This window comes from Rhinatrema bivittatum, chromosome 10 (assembly GCF_901001135.1).
Source record: "Rhinatrema bivittatum chromosome 10, aRhiBiv1.1, whole genome shotgun sequence".
Lineage (NCBI taxonomy): Eukaryota > Metazoa > Chordata > Amphibia > Gymnophiona > Rhinatrematidae > Rhinatrema > Rhinatrema bivittatum.
Window position 1 is genome coordinate 77,617,078 of NC_042624.1, and position 21,683 is coordinate 77,638,760.

At 41.2% G+C, this 21,683-nt stretch overlaps 1 protein-coding gene and 1 non-coding gene across 2 annotated transcripts in view; both read right to left on the minus strand.

The window, feature by feature from the left end:
- Positions 1-3,613: 3,613 nt before the first annotated feature.
- RPL5 (ribosomal protein L5) overlaps positions 3,614-21,683 on the minus strand; it is a 31,372-nt gene continuing 13,302 nt past the window's right edge. Inside the window, exons 6-8 of the mRNA XM_029617971.1 lie at positions 19,304-19,481; positions 7,108-7,196; positions 3,614-3,785 (exon numbers count right to left, since the gene is read on the minus strand). Coding sequence (XP_029473831.1) covers positions 3,686-3,785; positions 7,108-7,196; positions 19,304-19,481 — 367 coding nt within the window. The 3' untranslated portion in view covers positions 3,614-3,685. The remainder of the gene's footprint in view (positions 3,786-7,107; positions 7,197-19,303; positions 19,482-21,683) is intronic.
- On the minus strand, positions 19,566-19,660 carry LOC115100492. Its single transcript, XR_003859102.1, has one exon. It is a non-coding gene; the product is annotated as a small nucleolar RNA SNORD21 (small nucleolar RNA).

Below are 21,683 nucleotides of genomic sequence, written 5' to 3' on the forward strand. Positions count from 1 at the left end.
TTCTTAGGTGAGAATCATTTTTAGATTTAGTGGAATGGGCAGATAGATACGTCAGACCTGTGTTCTATGGAATGTCAAATGCACCCATTGCTATCACATTTTGGGATGGAAATTTGGAGCAATAAGGTGGTTTGTGATTGAATGGTGATGCAAGGAAGACTATTACTGGTGTCCCCCACATTGCAAAAAGACTGAATCGTGTTGGTGTAGAGACCATTTGGGTGGTTGAAGATGTCGGCTCAGATTGTCTGTGAGTATATTTCTCTTGCCTTGTAAACATAGTGCTGACATCTGCATCCTTTTTTTGTTGCCCAGTTCCATATGGCCAGGAATTCTTTGCAAAGCCAGAAGGATCTTGATCCTCCTTGTTTATATATAAACATAGCTACTTGATTATCTGAATTTGTAGCATTTTGTTCTGTAACCAAGGTTCAAATACATGCAGGTCCTGAAGCCAGCTCTTAGTTCTAGCAGATTTAATTTGTAGTTAGATTTCCTGTGATGTTCAGACTCCCTACATACACAGTGTCAACATTCACACCCCATCCTTCATGCAATGCATCTGTAACAATTTTCTGAATTTCCAGAAAATGACTATCAGATCGATACTCTAAGGCCGCAGCAGAAACAGTGCGGCAGTGCCGGGCGCACCCTCGTTCCCCGCACGCACAGTTCTCTTCACCTACCGCTCGATACTCTTCAAATTGCATGCAAATGCATGCCGCGGCTGCGAAGCGTTAGGCAAGCGTTAGGCCCGCGCAACCCATTTACTGTATAGGCCTCCGGAGGCCACTTTCGCCGCCGGCTCCCTCTGCCTGGATGAATGCACGCCCACCCGGCCGCGGCCTGGATCGAACACGTGCCCATCCGCCCACCGGCTCCCACCGCCGCCTGGATCCAACACGCGCCCACCCGCTCCCGCCGCCGCCGCCTGGATGAACGGGCGCCCACCCGCCCCCGCCGCTGCCTGGATCCAACGCGCGCCCACCTGCCCGCCGGCTCCCACCGCCGCCGCCTCGATGACCGCCCGCCTGGGGGATTCGAAAAGTGACAGGAAAGTGACAGGTATTTATACATATATATAAACAACTTACGCTGCAATGTTAATATGGAGGTCGTCCATGGTTTTTTACACTTTACTCCCTTTGGTTTTACCCCCATTTTTTACACTTTATTCCCGTTTTAATTTACTAACACCACACTAAAACCAAGTAGAGGGTAGCGGTAAACTAACAGGTTAAGGACGCGGCAAAATAGCGGGTTACAAAGGAGATAATCTGAGCGCGCGTCACAGTATCGAAGGGGAATAGCTAATTCCTTCATTATACAGCTAATTTGTTCATTTACATATCATATACATGCTGGGTGCGGAAAGGGTTATGCGTCTGTTTTAAGAAGCGCTAAGGACGCGTGAAACTGGAGACTGTATCGCTGGATCGCCTTACGCGTCTGAATTGTGCGCTCACAGCATGTTACAGACGGGAAATCTTCAACCGCACGTTACAGTATCGATCTGTATGTTGGCCACAAAGATTCTCTTTTTGTCCACTATCTTAGCATAATAAGTAGATCCCTGCTCTATAGCTCAGAGGTTGAATGTGCTTATTTCAATTGTTTTTCAAATGCTACTGGGCTTGTCTCATCTTTAGCTATATTAGAGAAATGGTACATACTAGTGAATAGCAACTGAGCCATCACTTTCACGTTTAATGCTCTTTGAACTGCTTTTCCTTTTGTCATATACATTATAGATAAGCCCCTCTAAGCTCAAATTGGATTTGTTGAAATTTATTATGAACCCCCATATAGTGCATTGTCTGGACTGATAACTTTGCAGCTGTCAGTGAGTCTCTGTAAGATGTGCTTGATATTAACCAGTCATCTCAGTATAGAAAGGCTAGTGGATTCTTTTTTTCTCAGAAAGGCTGCTACAACTGCCAGACACTTCATGAAGACGCTGGGTACTGTTGCCAGTCCAAATAGTAATATTTTGTACTGGTAATGTTGGTCTTCCAATGTAAATCTTAGGTACTTTGTGTTTTTTTGCTGACTGGAATATAAGCATCTTTATAGGTCTAACTGTGAGCCAGTCTTTTTTGTAGGAGAGGGATAACTGTACCCAAGGTATTCATCTTTAATTTTTCCTTTTTGCAAAAATCACACTGCAATTCTGGCACAGGGGCCATAGTTTGCCATGTCTTGATCCAATCCAAGGCATTTAAAGCACAAACTGTGAAGATCTTTTTGCCATTTAATGTAACGTGATAGGATTTTTGCCTCTTTTTTCTGAAGATAATTTCCTAGCAGCTGAAGATTCCTTACCTTCTTTTCTCAACATTTTTTTTGTTTTAAATGATATATTCGACTAAACTCAATTAAAAAAAAAATTATGATCTTTGTGCAATGAGGTCTCATGCAAGACAGCAAACAATATTTTGTGAAGCAAACTAAAAAAAAAGACTGAGGGAGGATGCATGTTGGCAGCAATGCAGGAAGTTTCATGCATGCTCAGAACGGCTTTCCTTCCTGAGCTATGAAAGAGCACGACCATAACCATGAGGATGAAATATGCTACTATAGGAGGTTATTCTGAAAATAAGTTAAATCTTAAATGACTTCAAGAAGTGAGTGTCAGGAGTGAAAATTAAGCACTCATTCTTCACATCTCAAACAGGATGACCCAAAACACTTCAAAAAGGAAAACCATTTCATATTTCATAAATTTATTTATTTATTTATATACCATCATTCTGGAGCATACAATCATGTATGATTGAGATCCAATAAATGAATCTGAATTGGAGAATAAATAGACGGGTAATAAAAAATGTGTTAATGCACTTAACATATACATTAACATTTTGGTTAAGAAAAACAGGCACTCAAAATGCGCTTGACAGCAGTTCGGTGCTTCAGTAGCAGCATTGGTTCAACTCACAGCTCATCTTTCATTCCCTGGGTCAGCTGGAGCTAGGGATGCTGCAGAGGCAGAACTCACAGCTCTTTGGGGGAAGAGGAGACAATCACAGTCATCATGCAATGGAAACACCTACTGGATGGACTTGGGGCCCCACAATTGCCATGTTGCAGACACAGCACTACCATGTGGCCTCTGTCCAAAGTTTGTGGCTACAATGACTGAGCAGAGTAGAGAGGATATAAAACAAGGGGGAAAATTCCAAGTAGTTGCAAACCAAGACTCACGGCACTCTAGTCCAAAGGAGGCCATAATGGTACTATTGTACAGCACAAAGGCCAAAAGGTCCTGTACAAGACGGTCAGCCCCAACATCCGTGTTAGAAGGGCTGCTCTTTGGGCGACACTCAGTAGCCATCCACCCACTAGCATGGGAAACAAGTTTGAGGACTGGATCATTTGCGTTTATTCTTCATATACAGCTTATATGTAAGATAGGAGAGAAAATAGTGGCTATAGCTGCTGGCATCCTCTTGGAAGTCTTAAAGCTTTGCAGCAAAGGATAAACAAAGACAGCAATTTCTGCAGTATTCTCTTTTTTTTTAGTTCCATTTAAATTGTTGGCTACTACTGAAAGTTTGATTTTCCTATGGTTCAAAAAAAACAAAACAAAAAACCAAAAAAACCCCACACAGTCTATGGTTTAATATATTTATTTGATGATTTTTTTTTTTTTCCAAAATCTTGGTAGAAAAGAACAGAAGCAGTCTTAGTTTTCCGCAGCACTTTCCTGTGCTCTCAGGAAGCTTGCCTTCTTCTGGGCAACACGGTCCTTTCTCTGGGCCAATGACAGTTTGGGGCGGTTCCACCTAGATTTGAACAAAAGGAATACGAGTATTCAAGATATAAACAAAAAAGGCACATCTTCTGAGCTTGCTGGCAGGACCCTGATTCATGGCACGATCAAACTCCTCTCTACTACACAAGAAAGCAAATCATTGCAACCCATTCATGTGAACTATTAAGATAAGAGCAGGCCTTAAGGGAAAGGATGGAAGACAAAATGAGATGCAGAGGATGTAAGCACTTATATACAGCATAATATACAAATCGCTGTGCGAGATAAGAAGCACCGTATCCCAACCCAGTCTAAGCCAGATACATACTGACAGGGCTATTAATCACACCTGAATACTGGGCCACATGAAACATGTCCCCCTCTCACTATTGCAAGAATAGGGAGGTTCACATGGGGGAAAACCCCCCCACCTCATTTTGCTAATCTGCTATGATTACACTTTTTTTCTTTAGTTTTTCCAAGCAAGTGATTAAAATTAACATTACAGATGTAGCCAGGACAATCTGCTTTCACGTGACAGATATAATGCAGTCTTCCTTGCAATTTCAAGTTTACTATACTGCCCAGAAAAATCATTGGCTTATAAATGTTATTGAATATGTAACTGAAAATCATGACACACAAGTTACGTTCTAGTGAATACACATTTGGGAGGGTTCGAATTACCAAAATCATGAACTAAAGTCTAAATATGCAAGCTTTCACTTCCAACCCCCCCCCAAAAAAAAGAAAAAAAAAATAAAAAATCACACATTTTTCCATTGCTCCCAAGCGCTATTCTTTACTTAGTAGCTTGAAGACTGATCGACATTCCCTCAATATGAGGATTTTAGGATTATTTTTATTCTATTCTCCGCACTCGGTAGGCACACTTATTCATGAAATCGCATTTCTTGCCACACAGTCAGGCTACTCACATGCCTATGCATCATATATATTCTATCAACACCTTAGTCTGGCTGTAATTTGACATGCGTTAGGAGATGGTTTGACTCTTTCATATCTGACCATCCCCCACAAATTAATCTAGACTCTCACCATTCTGAATGGTATAGCACTACATCCGGAGTCCCCCAAGGATCCTGTTTATCTGCTATGCTATTTAAAATATCTATCTTCTCCCACTTAGCCACATACTGACCGGTTTAGGCATAGATTTCAAGATGACATCCAACTTCTCATCCCTTACACTTCCTCCTGGAACCATACCTTCTCATTAATCACTCTTTACTTAAACTATAAAAACTTGGTTGTCTCATAATAGACTAAAAAACAAACAAACCTGAACTGATACATCTGTCAACCATCCCCAACACCCCTTGTGGCCCACCCTCGCATCTTTCCTTTGACAATCACCAAAATTCCCAATGTCACTCATGCACGAAACCTAGGCGTCATTGTTGACTAAGTTATCTATAGGAGAAAATATATCCAAATTAGTAAAAACCTTGTTTTATAAACTGAATCTCTTAAAAAGTCTAAAACCCCTTCTATTTCCAATGGACTTTAGAACTGTACTTCAAGCCCGTATTCTCTCGGGATTGGATTATTGCAACTCTTTATATGTTGGCCTCCCCAAAACAACTATCCACCCACTCCAACTCATACAAAATTAAGCAGCTTGCCTCTTAATAAACACTAAGAAAAATGAACACATCTCCCCTATTCTTCTCAATCTTCATTGGTTACCCATCAAACAACGTATTCCATACAAAATCCTAACTAACTTTCAACTTAATTCATAACCCTTTGTCTATTTGGTTGTGCACCTCATTACTTATTCAGCAGCCCCGGCGTCATCTAAGATCTACCGATAAACTCCTTTTTGAAGTCCCGACAGTCAAAATTGCAAGACTAGATATCACTAGAAAACATGCCTTCTCCGTGGCAGACCCCCTGCTTTGGAATTCTATACCAATAACACTAAAACTCATAACTAACCCTAAAGAATTCAGAAAAAAACAAACTAAAAACCTATCTATGCGCCAATGCCTTCAATCTTGATAACCCTCAATAACTGCTCCCCAACTTCTATTTTATTATCCATTCCATGTCATGATGTTCGTCTAAACGTTCCAAATGTATATTTTAAGTTTGTTTTTAGTTTGATTATAGTTTTTGTTCTACCTCATTATTTAATTTCATTTTATTATTGTTACACTTAGTCTGTTTTATCATTTTATCTGTTATGATTTATATGTTTTTATATGTAAACCGCCTAGACCATCACCCATGATTATGCAGTATAAAAATTTTTAAATAAATAAGCTCTGCTCTTCTACACTCGAGTGAATTATTCAATATTCACTGCCTGAAAGGGGGTTTTCCTCCAAGTAAATACATTAACCATCCCACATATGACTCCTAATAGCCCCAGTTTCCTATGGCAGCTTAGAGCTAGATTCTGTGCAAGAATTAAAAAAAAAAAAAAAGCTGCAATTCTCAATGGATTTGCATATTAAATAATGCAAATTTCATATTTTACTTTATAAAATTAAAGACCTTTCCAACCTGCACATGTCTGGGTAATTTGTAAGGGGTTTTTTTTTTAAGTTGTTTTGGATGGAAGAAAGGGATCATAATGATCTGTATGGGGAGGGAGTAAGACACCTCCTAGCATGCCCCTTGCTCACCCAGTGCCAATTCCTGCTCTTCTCACATCCACCCCATATCCTCTCACCTGCTGATTTTCCTCTCTCTCCCCTCCTGCTATCATGCCCTCTTCCCCATATATTGTTTGACCAGCGACAGTACCTTGGACTGCATCTGCCTCTCCTGTCACCCAGTACCAAACTGTGTTTGAATCATGTGGGACACTGTTATGCTACACAGTTCAAACAACACTTTCAGCCCAAGGCAGCAGAAGATCACGTAGCCCAAAGCATTGCTGCTCTCATCCTCCTCTCATTGCCAGCTGAACATGAGGAGGAGATACACATCAACACATGCATGCCCATGTCCTGCCAACTGACAGACTCCAGACCCATCCCCAGGGGGCCTTGCAATTTTACAACATGGGTCAAATTTACAACAGCATTACCAGAGACCAGAAGCCCTGGTCATAATGCACCAATACCTCATATGTACCATCTCCTGAGCATCTCTGGCAAAACATTTTACTTGGAGATGCTGTAGCAGGCCTTTCCTGTCTGGAAATGTCTCTTGCAACAGTCAGAGCAGGAATGTGCTCCTGCACTTCCACTCAGGTCCAGACTCTTCTTGCATTCACAATACACCTCAGATTAACTCTGGGGCACGTGAAAGGTGTGTCTCTGTGCTTTTATTGTAATGCAAAAAAAATATTTTAATTAAAAAAAAAAAAATCACAATACCTCTTTGTTTTTACTTCTTTCTTGGGTTTCTTTTCATGTGCAGGGTTCTCTCTTATAGCAGCATGAGCATTTTTATACAAATTCTCCATCTAGGAATAAAACATTTATATTTTTTAATAATCACAAAGTTCTCTCAATTATGTTCAGCAGGCACATTCATACCTGCCCTTTAACCACACACATTAAATGGGTGCTGCATGTGAAGGATTTAATGGTTATCAGAGCAACGGGAATGGAATCAATGTCTCAAAACCCAGTTTTACCTTCACAGACACTTCACAACAGAAGATCCACTAGACGTTTTTCCTTAATGAAACTGATGGCTGAGCATGAGCTGGGATTATGAAATAGAAGCATGATTATGCTGAACTTTAACTTTTATGATTTTTTTTTTTTATAATTGAAAGTGTGTTGACCATAAATAAACAGAGTATAGTTACAATATAAAAACAAGAAATGTGTTTGATATAATTTTCACATGTAGACCCCCCTTCTCCACACTCCTCCATGAAGTACAAGAACCAATATACACATTAGCACTGTACAGTTCAGTGCAAACATAAGTAATCAAACTCTAAAAATAAAGGCATCCCTTCAGCCAATCTCAATAAAATCGCCATACCTTATTGGATTTCTCTAATTAATTTTGTCGCACAGCTGTAAGTTGCCCTCTCCCCAAACCAACAACAACAAAAAAAAAAAACAACCCAAAAAAATACAAATGTCAAGTAGTCTCCTGCAAACTACCTCTACAGATAGGTAGGTTATTTGCTTCCAAAAAGCAGCCAAGGTTAACCTAGCGGCAATAGCAATTGGAAGTAATCTAGATACGTCAGGTACAGGAATACTCAACAAGAGACACCTGGGGGCTTTGGGCATCTCAAAATTAGTTATTTCTTGAATTAAGCTAAGTATTTCACCCCCAAAATTTCCACCTAAGGACAGCCCCACCGTAATCTGATACATGGACCCTTTACTACCACAGAGCTTCCAACCGTCAGGTTTAATATTGCTATGTATTTTGTGGAGCCTCTCTGGGTGGGTGTAAGTACTAGCGACAGAAAACTTTATATCCATTTTCTATTAATAATGATGAGATGGAACTCCTACCCAACAATATAAAGCAAAGAGCCCAGATCATCTCCTAGAAAGCTGGCCCCACATCAGTTTCACAGGAAATCAAGTGTTTTGGTTTAGCAGATGGTTCACCTATTAAATTCTTACATAAAAACGTATACATTATCCCCTTAATCTTCCCATTCCTATTACAAAATACCTCTATTAAAGATTTGCCTGTAGACAGATCAAAGAAAACCTGTTTAACTTTCAAGTAATACGACGCCTGCTTATAGGGATGTGTGTCTATTAGTAAGACAGTATTTTCTCCTGAGATCATCAAAACGTAAGGGCATTAAATTTCCACACGTGCCCTAAGCACCTCAAACCCAAAAGATTCCTACCTTTATCATTCCATAGAAGTCAGTCCAGGAAGGACATTTTTAATAAAACAAAGAAACGTCTATGTCCTACCATGGATTTTTTCCATCATCCCAAATCATCAACATAATCTTGGTATATGGGGAAATAAGTGCTGGAGGTACTTTGAGCTTCCTCAGTAATCAAAACAGAATATATTGAGACATTACCTACAATAGCCTGTTCCACAGCTGTCCAGGGCTTTGAGCTTAACTTTAAATGCATAAGAACATTAGACTTGCTATACTGGGACAGACCAAAGGCCATCAAGCCCTGTATTCTGCTTCCAAACAGTGGCCAAGCCAGGTCACAAATATCTGGCAAGATCCCAAGGGATAGATACAATTCCAAGCTGCTTATCCCAGGGATAAGCAGTGGATATCTGCAACTTTACCCTAATCGTTAATGGATTTTTCCTCCAGGAACTTGTCCAAACATTGTTTTTAATGCAGCTACACTAACAGCTTTCACCACATCCTCTGGCAAATTCCAGAGCTTAATTATGTGTTGAGTAAAAAAATATTTTCTCTTTTTAGTTTTAGATGTATCATCTAGTTACTTCATTGTGTGTCCCCTGGTCTTTACTCGTTCAAAAATTATAAACATCTGATTAAAGCTTAATCGTTCCATTTTCACTCATTTTATAGACCTCTATCATATCTCCCCTTAGTCATCTTCTCCAAGCTGAGTCTCCTAACCTCTTTAGCCTTTCATCATAGGGGAATTGTTCCATCCCCTTTTATCATTTTGGTCACCCTTCTGTACTTTTTCTAATTCTGCTATATCATTTTTTAGATGTGGCAACCAGAACTGCACACAGTACTCAAAATAAGGTCACTTCATGGAGCAATACAGAGGCTTTATGATATTCTCTGTTTTATTGTCCATTCCTTTCCTAATAATCCCTAGCATTGTTTGCTTTCTTGGCTGCTGCTGCACCGTTAACAGAAGATTTCAGCGCATTTTCAACAATGACACCTAGATCCTTTTCCTGAGTGGCAACTCCTAATGTGGAACCTTGCATTGTGTAGCTGTAATGTGAGTTACTCTTTCATTTTCCATTTGCATGCCCAGTCTTGCAATTTCTCACAATCCTCTTGTGATTTAACAACTTTGAATAATGTTGTGTCATCGGCAAAATTTGATCACCTCACATGTTCCCATTTCCAGATCGTTAATAAATACATTAAAAAGCAGTGGGCATCAGACCCTGGTGCACTCCACTATTCATCTTTTTCCAATGGGAAATTTATCATTTAGCCCTCTTTCCCGTTTTCTAATCTTTTAACCTATTGGCAATCCACAATAAGAAACTGCCCCCATCCCATGACTTTTTAATTCTCTAAAAAGTCTCTCATGAGCTACTTTGTCAAATGCTTTCTGGAAATCCAGAACACTATATCAAATGGCTCACCTTTATCCACATGTTTATTTACATGCTCAAAAAAATGTAGCAAATTTTTTAGGCAGGACTTCCCTTGGCTAAAACCAAGTTTGCTTTCTCCCATTAAATTATGCCTATCTATATGTTCAGCAATTTTGTTCTTTATGATAGTTTCTACCATTTTGTCTGGCACAGAAACTCACTGGTCTATAGTTGATCCCCTTTTAAATATTGGCGACTCTCCAGTCTTCAGGTATCACAGATGCTACTGATAGTTTACAAATATCTAATAGCAGGTCCACAATCTCATTTCTCAGTCCTTTCAGCAATCTGGTCCAGGTGCTTTGCTACCTTTTAGTTTGTCAATTTGCCCAGTACATCTTCCAGGTTCACTGAGATTTTTTCAGTTCCTCTAAATCATCATCTTTGAATATAATTTCTGGCTGGGTTTATTCTTACATCTTCCATGGTGAATACCGAAGCAAATAATTCATTTAGTCTCTCTGCTATGGCTTTGTCTTCCCTAAGTGCCCCTTTTAATCCCTTGCTCATCTAATGGTCCAACTGACTGCCTCACAGACCTTTTACCTTGATTGTACCTGAAAAAGTTTTTTGCTTCCACGGCACGCTTCTTTTCAAATTCTCTTTGTCTTCTTTATCAATGCTTCGCATCTTACTTGCCAGTGCTCATGCTGTTTCTTGATTTCTTCATTCAGATCCTTTTTCCATGTTTTGAAAGATGTTCTTTTAGATATTGTAGCCTCTCACCCCTCAACTTTTAACCATGCAGGTAAGTCCTTTAGCCTTCCTTCTACCTTTTCTAGTGCATGGAATATATCTGGTCTGGGCTTCCAAGATGGTATTTTTAAAATACATTCATGCCTGAGCTAAACACTTTACCTTTGCAGTTGCTCTTTTCAGTTTTTTCCTAATCATTTTCCTCATTTTATCATAGTCGCCTTTTTTGAAAGTTAAATGCTATCGCAGTAAATTTCTTTTTTGTGCTCCCTTCAGTTATTAAGTCAAATTTGATAATGTTGGGATCACTATTGCTAAGTGGCTCCAACACTGTTACCTCTCGTACCACATTCTGTGTTCCACTAAGGACTAGGTCTAAAATAGTTTCCCCTCTTGTTGGTTCTTGTACCAGCTGCTCCATGAAGCAGTCATTTATTTCATCTAGGAACTTTACCTCTCTAAAAATGTCCTGATGTAACATTCACCCAGTCAATACTGGGGTAACTGAAATCAAATTATTACTGTGCTGCTAATTTTCGGGCCGATACAGTAAGGTGCGGTAGAAAGAGGTGCGTTAGTGCCCGGCACACCCGCGTTTGCTGCACGCACAGTTCGGATCACCTACCGCTCGATACTGTATTTAAATGGCATGCAAATGCAAGCCGCGTCCATGAAGCACAATCCATTTTACTGTATAGGCACTATACAGTATCCTGGGTGCGCTGATACCTGTCATTTCAAATGACGTTTGAAATGACAGGTACCAGGAAGTGGATGGTTCTCCTACAGACCCCAGTGCCTTGATCGCCCAGCGCCAGCAAGCCCCAGCAGCCGGCAATCGGAGGCAGTGAGCGCAACAAAGCACCCTCCTTCGGACGGACAAGAGACGAAATTTCACAGTCCCAAACCAACCCAACCCACAAAAAAAAAAAAAAAAAAAATGCTTCTCGCACTTAGCCGCCCAGCCCCAAACCAAACCAACCCAATCCCAAGCAGAAAGAGACAAAATTTCACAGTCCAAACTTTCCCCCAGCCCCCGCTCACCTGCCCTGGCCGCGGCCACGCAAGCCCCCAGCAGCAGCAGTAGTAGAAGGGCGTCGAGAGAGAGCGGCTTCAGCAGCCCCGCCGGCGAAGATAAATATGTGCACCCCTGTACGTCAAATATGGGCGTTCAAGGCAGTGAAGGCGCATACGCCGTGACCGGCTGAATGTCGGAGGTCACGGCGTGTGCGCATGCGCCTTCGCTGCCTTGAGCGCCCATATTGGACCTACAGGCGTGCACGTATTCACTTTAGCCAGCGGGGCTGCTGAAGCCGCGCTCTCTCGCCGCCCTTCTACTTCTACTGCTGCTGGGGGCTTGCGTGGCCGCGGCCAGGGCAGGTGAGCGGGGGCTGGGGGAAAGTTTGGGACTGTGAAATTTCGTCTCTCTGCTGGGGCATAGATTGGGTTGGTTTGGTTTGGGACTGGGCGGCTAAGTTGTGAGTCCCAATTGTGAGTCCCTGTTCTATGTAAGACATTATAAACTATTCTTTATATTGTCATTGTAATTGTTGAAATGTGAACCGAAGTGATTAGTAACTTTGTTACCTGAACTGCGGTATTTAAAACTGTTAAATAAGTGCGAGAAGCATTTTTTTCCTGTGGATTGGGTTGGTTTGGGACTGGGCGGCTAAGTTCACCACACTAACGCCAGTGTCAGGGTAGGCGGTAAATTAGTAGGTTAAAGACGCGGCAAGATAGCAGGTTAAAAAGGCGATACTTGGGGCGCACTTTACTGTATGGGAGGGAATAGCTAATCGGATCGTTTACATACATAATACATGCCGCAGGCGGAAAGGGAAACGCGTCGAGTTAAAGAAGTGGTAAAGATCGGTAAAAACAGATAGTGAATCGCGGGTTAGACTTACGCGGCCAAATTGTGAGTACACAGCGGGTTAGAAATGGGGTAACTGCAGCCGCGCTTTACTGTATCGGCCTGTTTGTGAGCTTCCCTAATTTCTTTCAGCATTTCATTGTCTCTTAGTTCACTCTGGCCAAGTGGACAGTAATATAACCCCCACTACTATTTTATTCCCTTTTTCACCTGGAATTTCTATCCACAAAGAAAGATTCAATATTGCATTTTGGTTCATGCAGAACTTTTATCCACAATGGTCTTAAAAGTGAACTGCTACATAATATTTTTTTTAAAGTTGGTACCTCTAGACCACCTGCAACTTTTGGTAAGTATAAAAACCCTTTTGAGCTATTCTCAGAGGCCTCTTCTTCCAGAAAAAACTAAAGGCCCGTTTCTGTAATTTTTTGAGAAAACCCTCAGTGAGAAAGACAGGTAGTTTGGAAAAGATGTGTCAATCTAGAGAGAACATTCATTTTGAGAGTAGCAATCCTTCCTAGCCGAGAGAAACCCATACATCTAAATCTCAAAAGACATTAGAAACCAATAGAGGATATTTCAGGAGAAATAGAACATTCAGGTTCACACAAATATGTACCAATAAGTATTTTAGACTCTCTCATGCCCATTTAAAATGAAATTTTGATTGTAATAGACAAGATAACATCCCCTTCAAGCAAATATCTAAAATCTCGGACTTGTCCATATTCATTTTAAAGCCAGAAACAGAGCCATACCTCTCCATCACCAGAATCAAAGCTGTTAAACAGCGCTCCAGGTCACTTACAATAAGCAAAAAACATTGTCAGCAAAAAAAATAATTTATATGACGTGTTCCCTACTAATATACCTGAAATCTTTTGTTGGTTTCTAACTTTCTCTGCAAAGGGTTTCATTACTAAAGCAAATAATAAAGGGGAGAGCAGGCAGCCCTGATCTGTATCTCTTGCCCCACCAAACATAGTTGAATAATACCCATTAACGTTAATGCATGCTTCTGGAGAGGTACATAATCTACGAATCCACTGTACGAAATTAGCCCCCAAACCCATTTTCTCAAGAACCTGAAACTAAAAAATCCCAATGAACCCTGTCGAAAGCTTTTTCTGAACTGACAGCTAACATTGAGGTAATCTTCATATGCTTGGCCCACCAAATAAAATGTAAAACTTTCCGAACATTGTTGGCCACCATCCTGTCTGGAATAAATCCAGATTGATCCTTATTAACTAAAACTGGAAGCACTAAACTCATCTATTACCCAATATTTTTGCCAATAATTTGAAATCTATATTCAACAAGGGTATCAGGTGATACGGCCCATACACAGATGCAACTTTTCTAGGTTTTGCCAAAAGTTAGCCCAGCTACATTAGAGGTGTCAGACAGCTTGCTATCACCCAACAATGAATTAAGCATATCTATTACAGGGAAAAGTAAAGCAGGCTTACAAGCTATAAAATTTAGCAGAGTACCCATCAAAACCTGGGGCTTTCCCAATTGTTAAGCTTCTGATCACTTGAGACTTCAATGCTTGAGATCTCTTTATTAAGATATTGTTGTTGGTCTATCCCTAGGCACGGCAAGTCAACTTCAGCCAAGTATCAATCTCTGATAAATGAAGAGAGTGGTCTGACTGATATTATTCCCCATGTGTAAATCTATCCCTTAAAGGAAAATCAAAATCCATACTCCCATTTTTGTCCTTGATTTTAAGAATATATTCTTGGGCTTCTTGAGCTTGTGATTTGTTTATCACCTTGGGAGATGGGTTACAAATTTGTTAAATACAGTTTTTGTGCCAATAGCCTGTTAGCTTTATTTCCAAATTTGAAATACTTCTGCCTAGTGATATTCAAGTGATGAATAATTTCCTCTGCCAGAAGCAGTTTGAGCTCAGCTCTATATTTCTGCAAAGCTTTAAAACCTTTTGATTCTAATTTCAATGTGTGTGTCTTTTCTAAGGTACTGATGGTATATTCCATTTCTAATTGCCTTTTCAATTTCTTCTTCTTATAGCTGGATACGTTTTATGATTTTTTTGTGCTTTATATTCTTTGTAGTATGTACATTCTACACTGATGTAACTAGAATATTTGTTTCCATGTGTTATAATAAAACAAAAACATAGTACATCAAGCAGGATTTCTCCTGTAGAAAAGTGTGCCCCCCCCACCCCCCCCCCCCCCACTGAGAACAGGATAGTGTAATCACGGCTCGTGCAATTATTTTAAAGTTCCCAAAACCGGCTACACCCCCTAAATACAAAGCTGCCAAGCAAGCTCTGGGGGACAGGGGTGCGTTTCAGCAGTCATTTACAGTGCCACTCCCCCCCACCACATTTACATACTGAAGGCATTTTAAGTAATTGGTAAACCAATAACCTTCATCTTTCTTGGCCTGGTAGTTTTCCACTACCCCTTAGTGCTTCCAGCTCAAATCAGAGCAAGCCTCCTTTGGGCTACAAAGGAGTCTTCATTCAAAACTTCTCAGGGCGTCTTCCCCTCTTGCGCCTCAGCTCAGCTTTCATAGCAACAGCTCTTGTTCAAGGGCCACAAGCCACAGCTCCCCCTGGTACCCGGCTATTGTGAATCCAGAGTCTAGCCACTAGGTAGTGTTGTTGAGTGATGGCTGAGACTCCTTCTCCCTAAGGGCTGTGATCACTGTCTGTGCAGTAGCCCTAGCTAGATAGGGGAGCAGAGACTGAGCCTGGGAATAGAAAGAACCAGGGCACTTTACACGGCAGCGTACAGTTCTTGCCATCAGACCAGCCCCATATATAATTAATTTTGTTGAATTCTGGCATATTTCATATATGTGCAATATAAACTAGATTTTATGGCACTGTCATTCTGAGGAGATTCCAGGATGAAATGCACTGCCCTGGAGACATAAAACTTGCAGGCCTGGAAAGGGAGTCTGACAAGGATCTCTAAAAGCTGAAAAGTGTTACTTTCAGCACTACACTTGGCTTGTTCTTTTGAGTGCCACAGACAAGGTTTTTAGACTAATTAAATGTGCTCATTACCAAGTTGTTGGACCAAGTGTATGCAAATACATCTGCAGAATATACTCTGTGGACATTCTGAAAAACAGTCTGCAGTCCTCAAGGACCACAGATGCAAACTCTTACTCTGGAATTAAATTTTTTTTTAACTTGTTGATTATCTAACCTATAGCCCACGGTTTCCTGCAGAAGATTTTTCAAGATTCTGCAACATTTATGTGGCAAATTTGCATTAAAATTCACAGACTTTGCAAGAAAGTCATTTTATTGAAAGCCTTTCATATTTTTTAATATATATAAACTATACAAATATGAAATTTACCACATACAAAAATCAACTATCAAGTTTGCAACTTATGTCTTAACTGTGAAATGTCACTTGTTTTGAAATATGGTACAACCATCCTTTTTAGATTTTGTCCTTGTCATTTCTGAGTATATGAGCTTATTTATGCTTAAAACGTCCTCAGCATAAGCAGTTTGTCACACTGTTTATTTACACAGATGTATCTGCATATATTGGGCATATGGTAACACAAAAAGGGGTTGAATCAGCACAAGTTCAAAACTTGTCAGCAGCACTGCCAGTTGTCAATTCAATGAGCAGAAACTAGATGAATCCAATTAATCCAGTGGCCCACTGGGCTATTGGTTGGTACAAAATCCATTTCTAATAAAAATAAATTTTTTTAAAAAAGGTCATGTTTTCAAAGAATTGATAGGCAGCAAGCTGACATGCTGTTCAGCTTGGAGAAGACACAGCTGAGGGGGGATATGATAGAGGTCTTTAAGATCATGAGAGGTCTTGAACAAGTAGATGTGACTCGGTTATTTACACTTTCGAATAATAGAAGGACTAGGGGGCATTCCATGAAGTTAGCAAGTAGCACGTTTAAGACTAATCGGAGAAAATTCTTTCACTCAACGCACAATAAAGCTCTGGAATTTGTTGCCAGAGGAGGTGGTTAGTGCAGTTAGTGTAGCTGGGTTCAAAAAAGGTTTGGATAAGTTCTTGGAGAAGTCCATTAATGGCTATTAATCAATTATACTTAGGGAATAGCCACTGCTATTAATTGCATCAGTAGCATGGGATTCTTAGTGTTTGGGTAATTGCCAGGTTCTTGTGGCCTGGTTTTGGCCTCTGTTGGAAACAGGAGGCTGGGCTTGATGGACCCTTGGTCTGACCCAGCATGGCAATTTCTTATGTTCTTATGCTTCAAGTGCCACATTTCTTATCAACTTTTTCATATTTACAAACTTTAACAAAATGGATGCAGTATAATATAGCAAAGTTCTTTATAAGCATTCTGTTACCTTATAAACTAATTTTAGAACACTACTTTACAACCTAGCCTGAGGAGTGCCATGCTGCCCCCTGAGAATAAACTGCGCTACCACCACCCACTGTAATTCTCACGCTGCCAAATCCTCTCTGATCAGAGTAGCAACCAACACAGCATGTCAACAGCTCCCAAATTATGAACAAGATTAAAAAAAAAAAAAAGATTTTATTTCTACAGCAAAAGCTTGTAAACATGGCTCAGTAGGTTGGTTGATCTTCAACTAGAGCCATACCCATAGATCCAGTTGTCTTAATTACATTTGATATATTAGAACAGACCCATCTCTATCCATGCATGCTCATTTCTTTGTCTGGGACCCAGATTCAAATCCAGAGTCCATACTGTGGGGTCAGGTCTTTACTGATGAATCTCCAAAGTAGTCTCCAGCACAATCAATCTCCAAAGAGTCACACCACACTTAATTTTATCAGTTCTTGAGAGGAGGATCTGGCATGATAACTCAATGAAAATGGGTCATCAGTGTTTTGAACCTATATTTGTCCCACCTAAAAAATACATTCACATTAATCCTTCAGTCACTGTATGTTCCCTCTTCAGAAGGTACTGAGTTTTGGGTTTTTTTTTTTTTTTTTAAAGAAAAGTTGGAATGCATATCCAGCCAGCTTAAGGCAAAAGGGAATCAGACTGCCCATGTGGCAACATGCAGTACCTTAAACTACATCATAGGACTTGTACCTACAGCAAGCTAGCACACGAACACCAAAACCAATGTTAGCTTGTAGTCATTATGGGCCACCTACTGTTCCAGACCTCTACTTTCTTAAAACAAGTAGCATATTTATTTATTTATTTAATAACTTTTATATACCGGCATTAGATAGGCACATCATGCACATCATTGCATATTGCAAGCATATGCAATTAACATGACAGTATGTGCAATTTCACCCCAATTACCAAAGCTTGACTAATCTGCAATTACAACATACTGATACTCCAACAGTAGGCAGACCTGGCAGGAGCCATTTTATCCTCCATAGCAATGTGGATTGGAACTTTTAAAAGGGGCCATTGCTTTCACAAACCTCAATGACCATCATATACACAAACAAAACCATAAAAGAAGGAATACTTGGGGCTCTGGTTTTGAAAACCAACCGTACAAGCTATCACCAAGTATGCAGTAATTGCAACTCAAGCATGTGCACTGCCAGGGCAGCATCAGAAGTCTTCCTGTGCAATCCAAGGCAGGCCATGCATGTAATATTAAAAATGTACAGAAATGAACAAACCCGAAAAGCACAAACCTGAAACAGAACAAAGGCATCATTTCTTTAAAATAAACTTAAACCTACATAAACTAACAAACAGCCATATTGTCCCTTATTCAGAATTGGAAGAGAAGTCTTTTTCTTTCCCTTCTGATTTCAGTTGGAACTTCTCTAGAATCTAGAGAAGTTCTCTAGAATCTAGAGAAGTTCCAACTGAAATCAGAAGGGAAAGAAAAAGACTTCTCTTCCAATTCTGAATAAGGGACTTTTTAATCCAATTAGCATGTCTCAAAGCAGTCACAAAAGCATGAATTTTAATTGTGAAGTGTGCTCAGTATAACCCCCCCCCCCCCCCCCCCCCCAATTCAGGCTTCACCGAGACTTTCCCATTTGAAGGCACTTCCTGATAGTCCCCTGGGGTGAACTCCCTCAGCCTTCCCACCCCACCCACCACTCCCCAGGCGAGCACAACACCACACATGAGAGAAAGCCGACCTGCACATTCCATGGTGACTTTAAATCTGGGGTCCCCAAACTTGGTCCTTGGTGTAGTCGTGTTTTTAGAATTTGCACAAAGAATATGCGCTTCCACCACTGTATTCGAACAGATCTCATGCATATTTATTGGGGAAATCTGCAACACCTGACCAGGTTGCAGTCCTTGAGGACTCCTGCTTTAAATGTGCTGTGCAGGTGAGGCAATTTATAAATGGTCTCTTATGCATACAAGGGACTTTTTTCCTAACTTCTTATATTCTAATTTTCCCTCATTTGCATTAGATACAAGTCCTACCATCACAGTCAACTGTACCACTATTGCAATGGCTGCATAACCAGTAAAATTTATCTTAAACCAGTTAATAGGTGCTGATGTGGCATGGTGGTTTGGACTATCTCCTAAGAGCCATGAATACTGCTTCTGCATTGTTTTTTTGGTTCCTGCTGCACAAAAGAAGACAACCTCCAAAATTTGTTTTTTTTTTTTAATCCATTTTTTCATGGCTCAGTCAACAAGGATTGGGGTAAGTGGCTGAATGGTATCAAAACCTGCCTTGTCTAATCTAGCTTTGGGCCAATTAATTGGGCACCTGCATAAAAATAAAGTGAGAGAAAGCATCTTACCATGTCTGGCGTGACACTGTTCTTAATGTACTGCGAGAACTGCTTTTTGTATGTGTCTTCATCTTCCTCCATCAGATACCGCATGTATTCTGCAACATTCTGTCCTAGAATGTGCTTGCGGTGAACTTCGGCATTGAACTCTTTGCTTTCAGAGTCGTAGCCAGGGAAACGTTTAGTACTACGAAACCAAGCATCCAGATCACAGTAGTCAGTACATAATCTGGTGAGACATCCCCTAACCTGGCTGCCGCCGGTCACTTCAGCTGCTATCAGTCCCGTCTTGAAACAGAGTTACTTCATATGCAGACCAAGGACCAACTACAGTGTGCTCAGGTTCTGGGAATCATCACAGAAAGCAGCTGGAGTGCAGGCTTGCTCATAATGAATACAACAGATCAAATTTTTAAAACTAGAACAAAACACTTAAATGTGGCAACTACTACTCCCCTTTCAATGCAGATTATTGGAGAAATTACTTACCTGATAATTTTGTCTTCCTTAGTGTAGACAGATGGAGTCAGGACCAATGGATTTATGCTCCCCTGCCAGCAGATGGAGACGGAGTCAGGTTTCAAAGCTGATGTACACCTCTGGAGTCACCTCAGCCCTTAAGTATTCTCTTCAAAAGCCACCATGGATATACTATCGAAAAAACTTGGATTAAAAACAGACAACTATAACTGTACTCAACCAAACACTGAACCCCAATAAGATTATAGATGCCCTGATCTAGGGACTGGATGACGGCTTACACATAATCTCTTGGAATCGATATCCACTGTATGGGCGAAACCTTGGCACCATTCTTGGGCAGTCATGGGCAGGATGCTGAGTCCATCTGTCTACACTAAGGAGACAAAATTATAAAGGTAGGTAATTTCTCCATTTCCTAGCATGCAGCCAGATGGACTCAGGACCAATGGGATGTAAAAAAAAAAAAAAAAAAAAGCTACTCCTGATCAGGGCGGGAGGCTGACACCAGCCTTGCAAAGTCTGCGTCCTCCCGGGCCTGAACATCCATGCGATAGAACTTTAACCTGAAGGGGTAATGGCTTTCCTGCCTCCACACAGGCTCCTGTGACCACCTCCTTAATCCAGCAAGCTATGGTAGCCTGCGAAGCTGGTTTGCCCTGCTTCCTTCCAAAATGAAGGACAAACAGGCAGGTCTGTCTTTTGGACCGGTTCTGAAATTTCCAGATACCGCACCAAAAGCCTACTGACATTCAAATGGCGGAGGAGGTGGTATTCTTCTGTGTCCTTGTGCTTATCTAAGGATGGCAATGAAATGGACTGATTCACATGAAACTCAAGAGACTACCTTGGGCAAGAAGGATAGAATAGTATGAAGCTGTAACACTCCTGAAGTCATCCGGAGGAACGGTTCCCGACACAATGCCTGTAGTTCAGAGATGCGACATGCCGAGCATTTAGCCACCAGGAGCACCATTTTCAGGGTTAATAAATGCAAGGAAAGACTGTGCAATGGCCAAAAGAAGGGCACTGCCAAAAACTCCAATACTAGATTAAGATTCTACAAGGGAACTATCCACCATACGGATGGCCGGAGGTGCTTTCCCCCTTTCAGAGAATGGGTTATGTCCAGATAGGCCAACAGGCGGGTTCTGTTCACCTTGCTCCTGAAACAGGAGACACAAGACACTCTCTCTACATTCAAGGAGTTATGGATCAAACCTTTATTCAAGCTGGCCTGCAAAAATTCCAGAATTAGTGGGATTTTGACTGTCCGAGGGGAAACACCGCGTTCCTCGCACCAGGTCTCAAATACTCTCCAGACCCGCACATACACTAGGGGCTTAGAGAACTTCAGCGCAGAGTAAGGTGGCAATTACTGCTGCCGAATAGCCTTGCTTCATCAGGCAAGCCCTCTCAAGGGCCAAACTGTAAAACAGAATAGAGTTGTATCCTCATGAAGGACCAGTCCCTGCTTAGCAGGTCCCTGTGTGGTGGGAGGCACGGGGGGGGGGGGGGGGGGGGGGGGGGGGGGGGTCTCCACCAGGAATTTCCGCATGTTCGCATACCATGGACACCTGGGCCAATATGGAGCTATTAGTAGAACTAATCCCTGTGGTGCTTAATTCTGTGAATGACCCTACATAGGAGGGAAGGCATATAGCAGCTCCTCTTCCAGCCAGGTCTAAACGAGAGCGTCGATACCCAGGGTCAACTGATCTCCTCTGCGACTGAAGAATCTAAGAACCTTCGCACTGTGAGATGCGGCTACCAGGTCGATGGACGGGAGACCCCAGCGATCAACTACCAGCTGAAAAATTTTGGCCGACAACACCCACTCTCCTGGATCCAGACGCTCCCTGTTTAGAAAGTCTGCTGTGATGTTGTCTTTTCCTGTGATGTGGGAGGC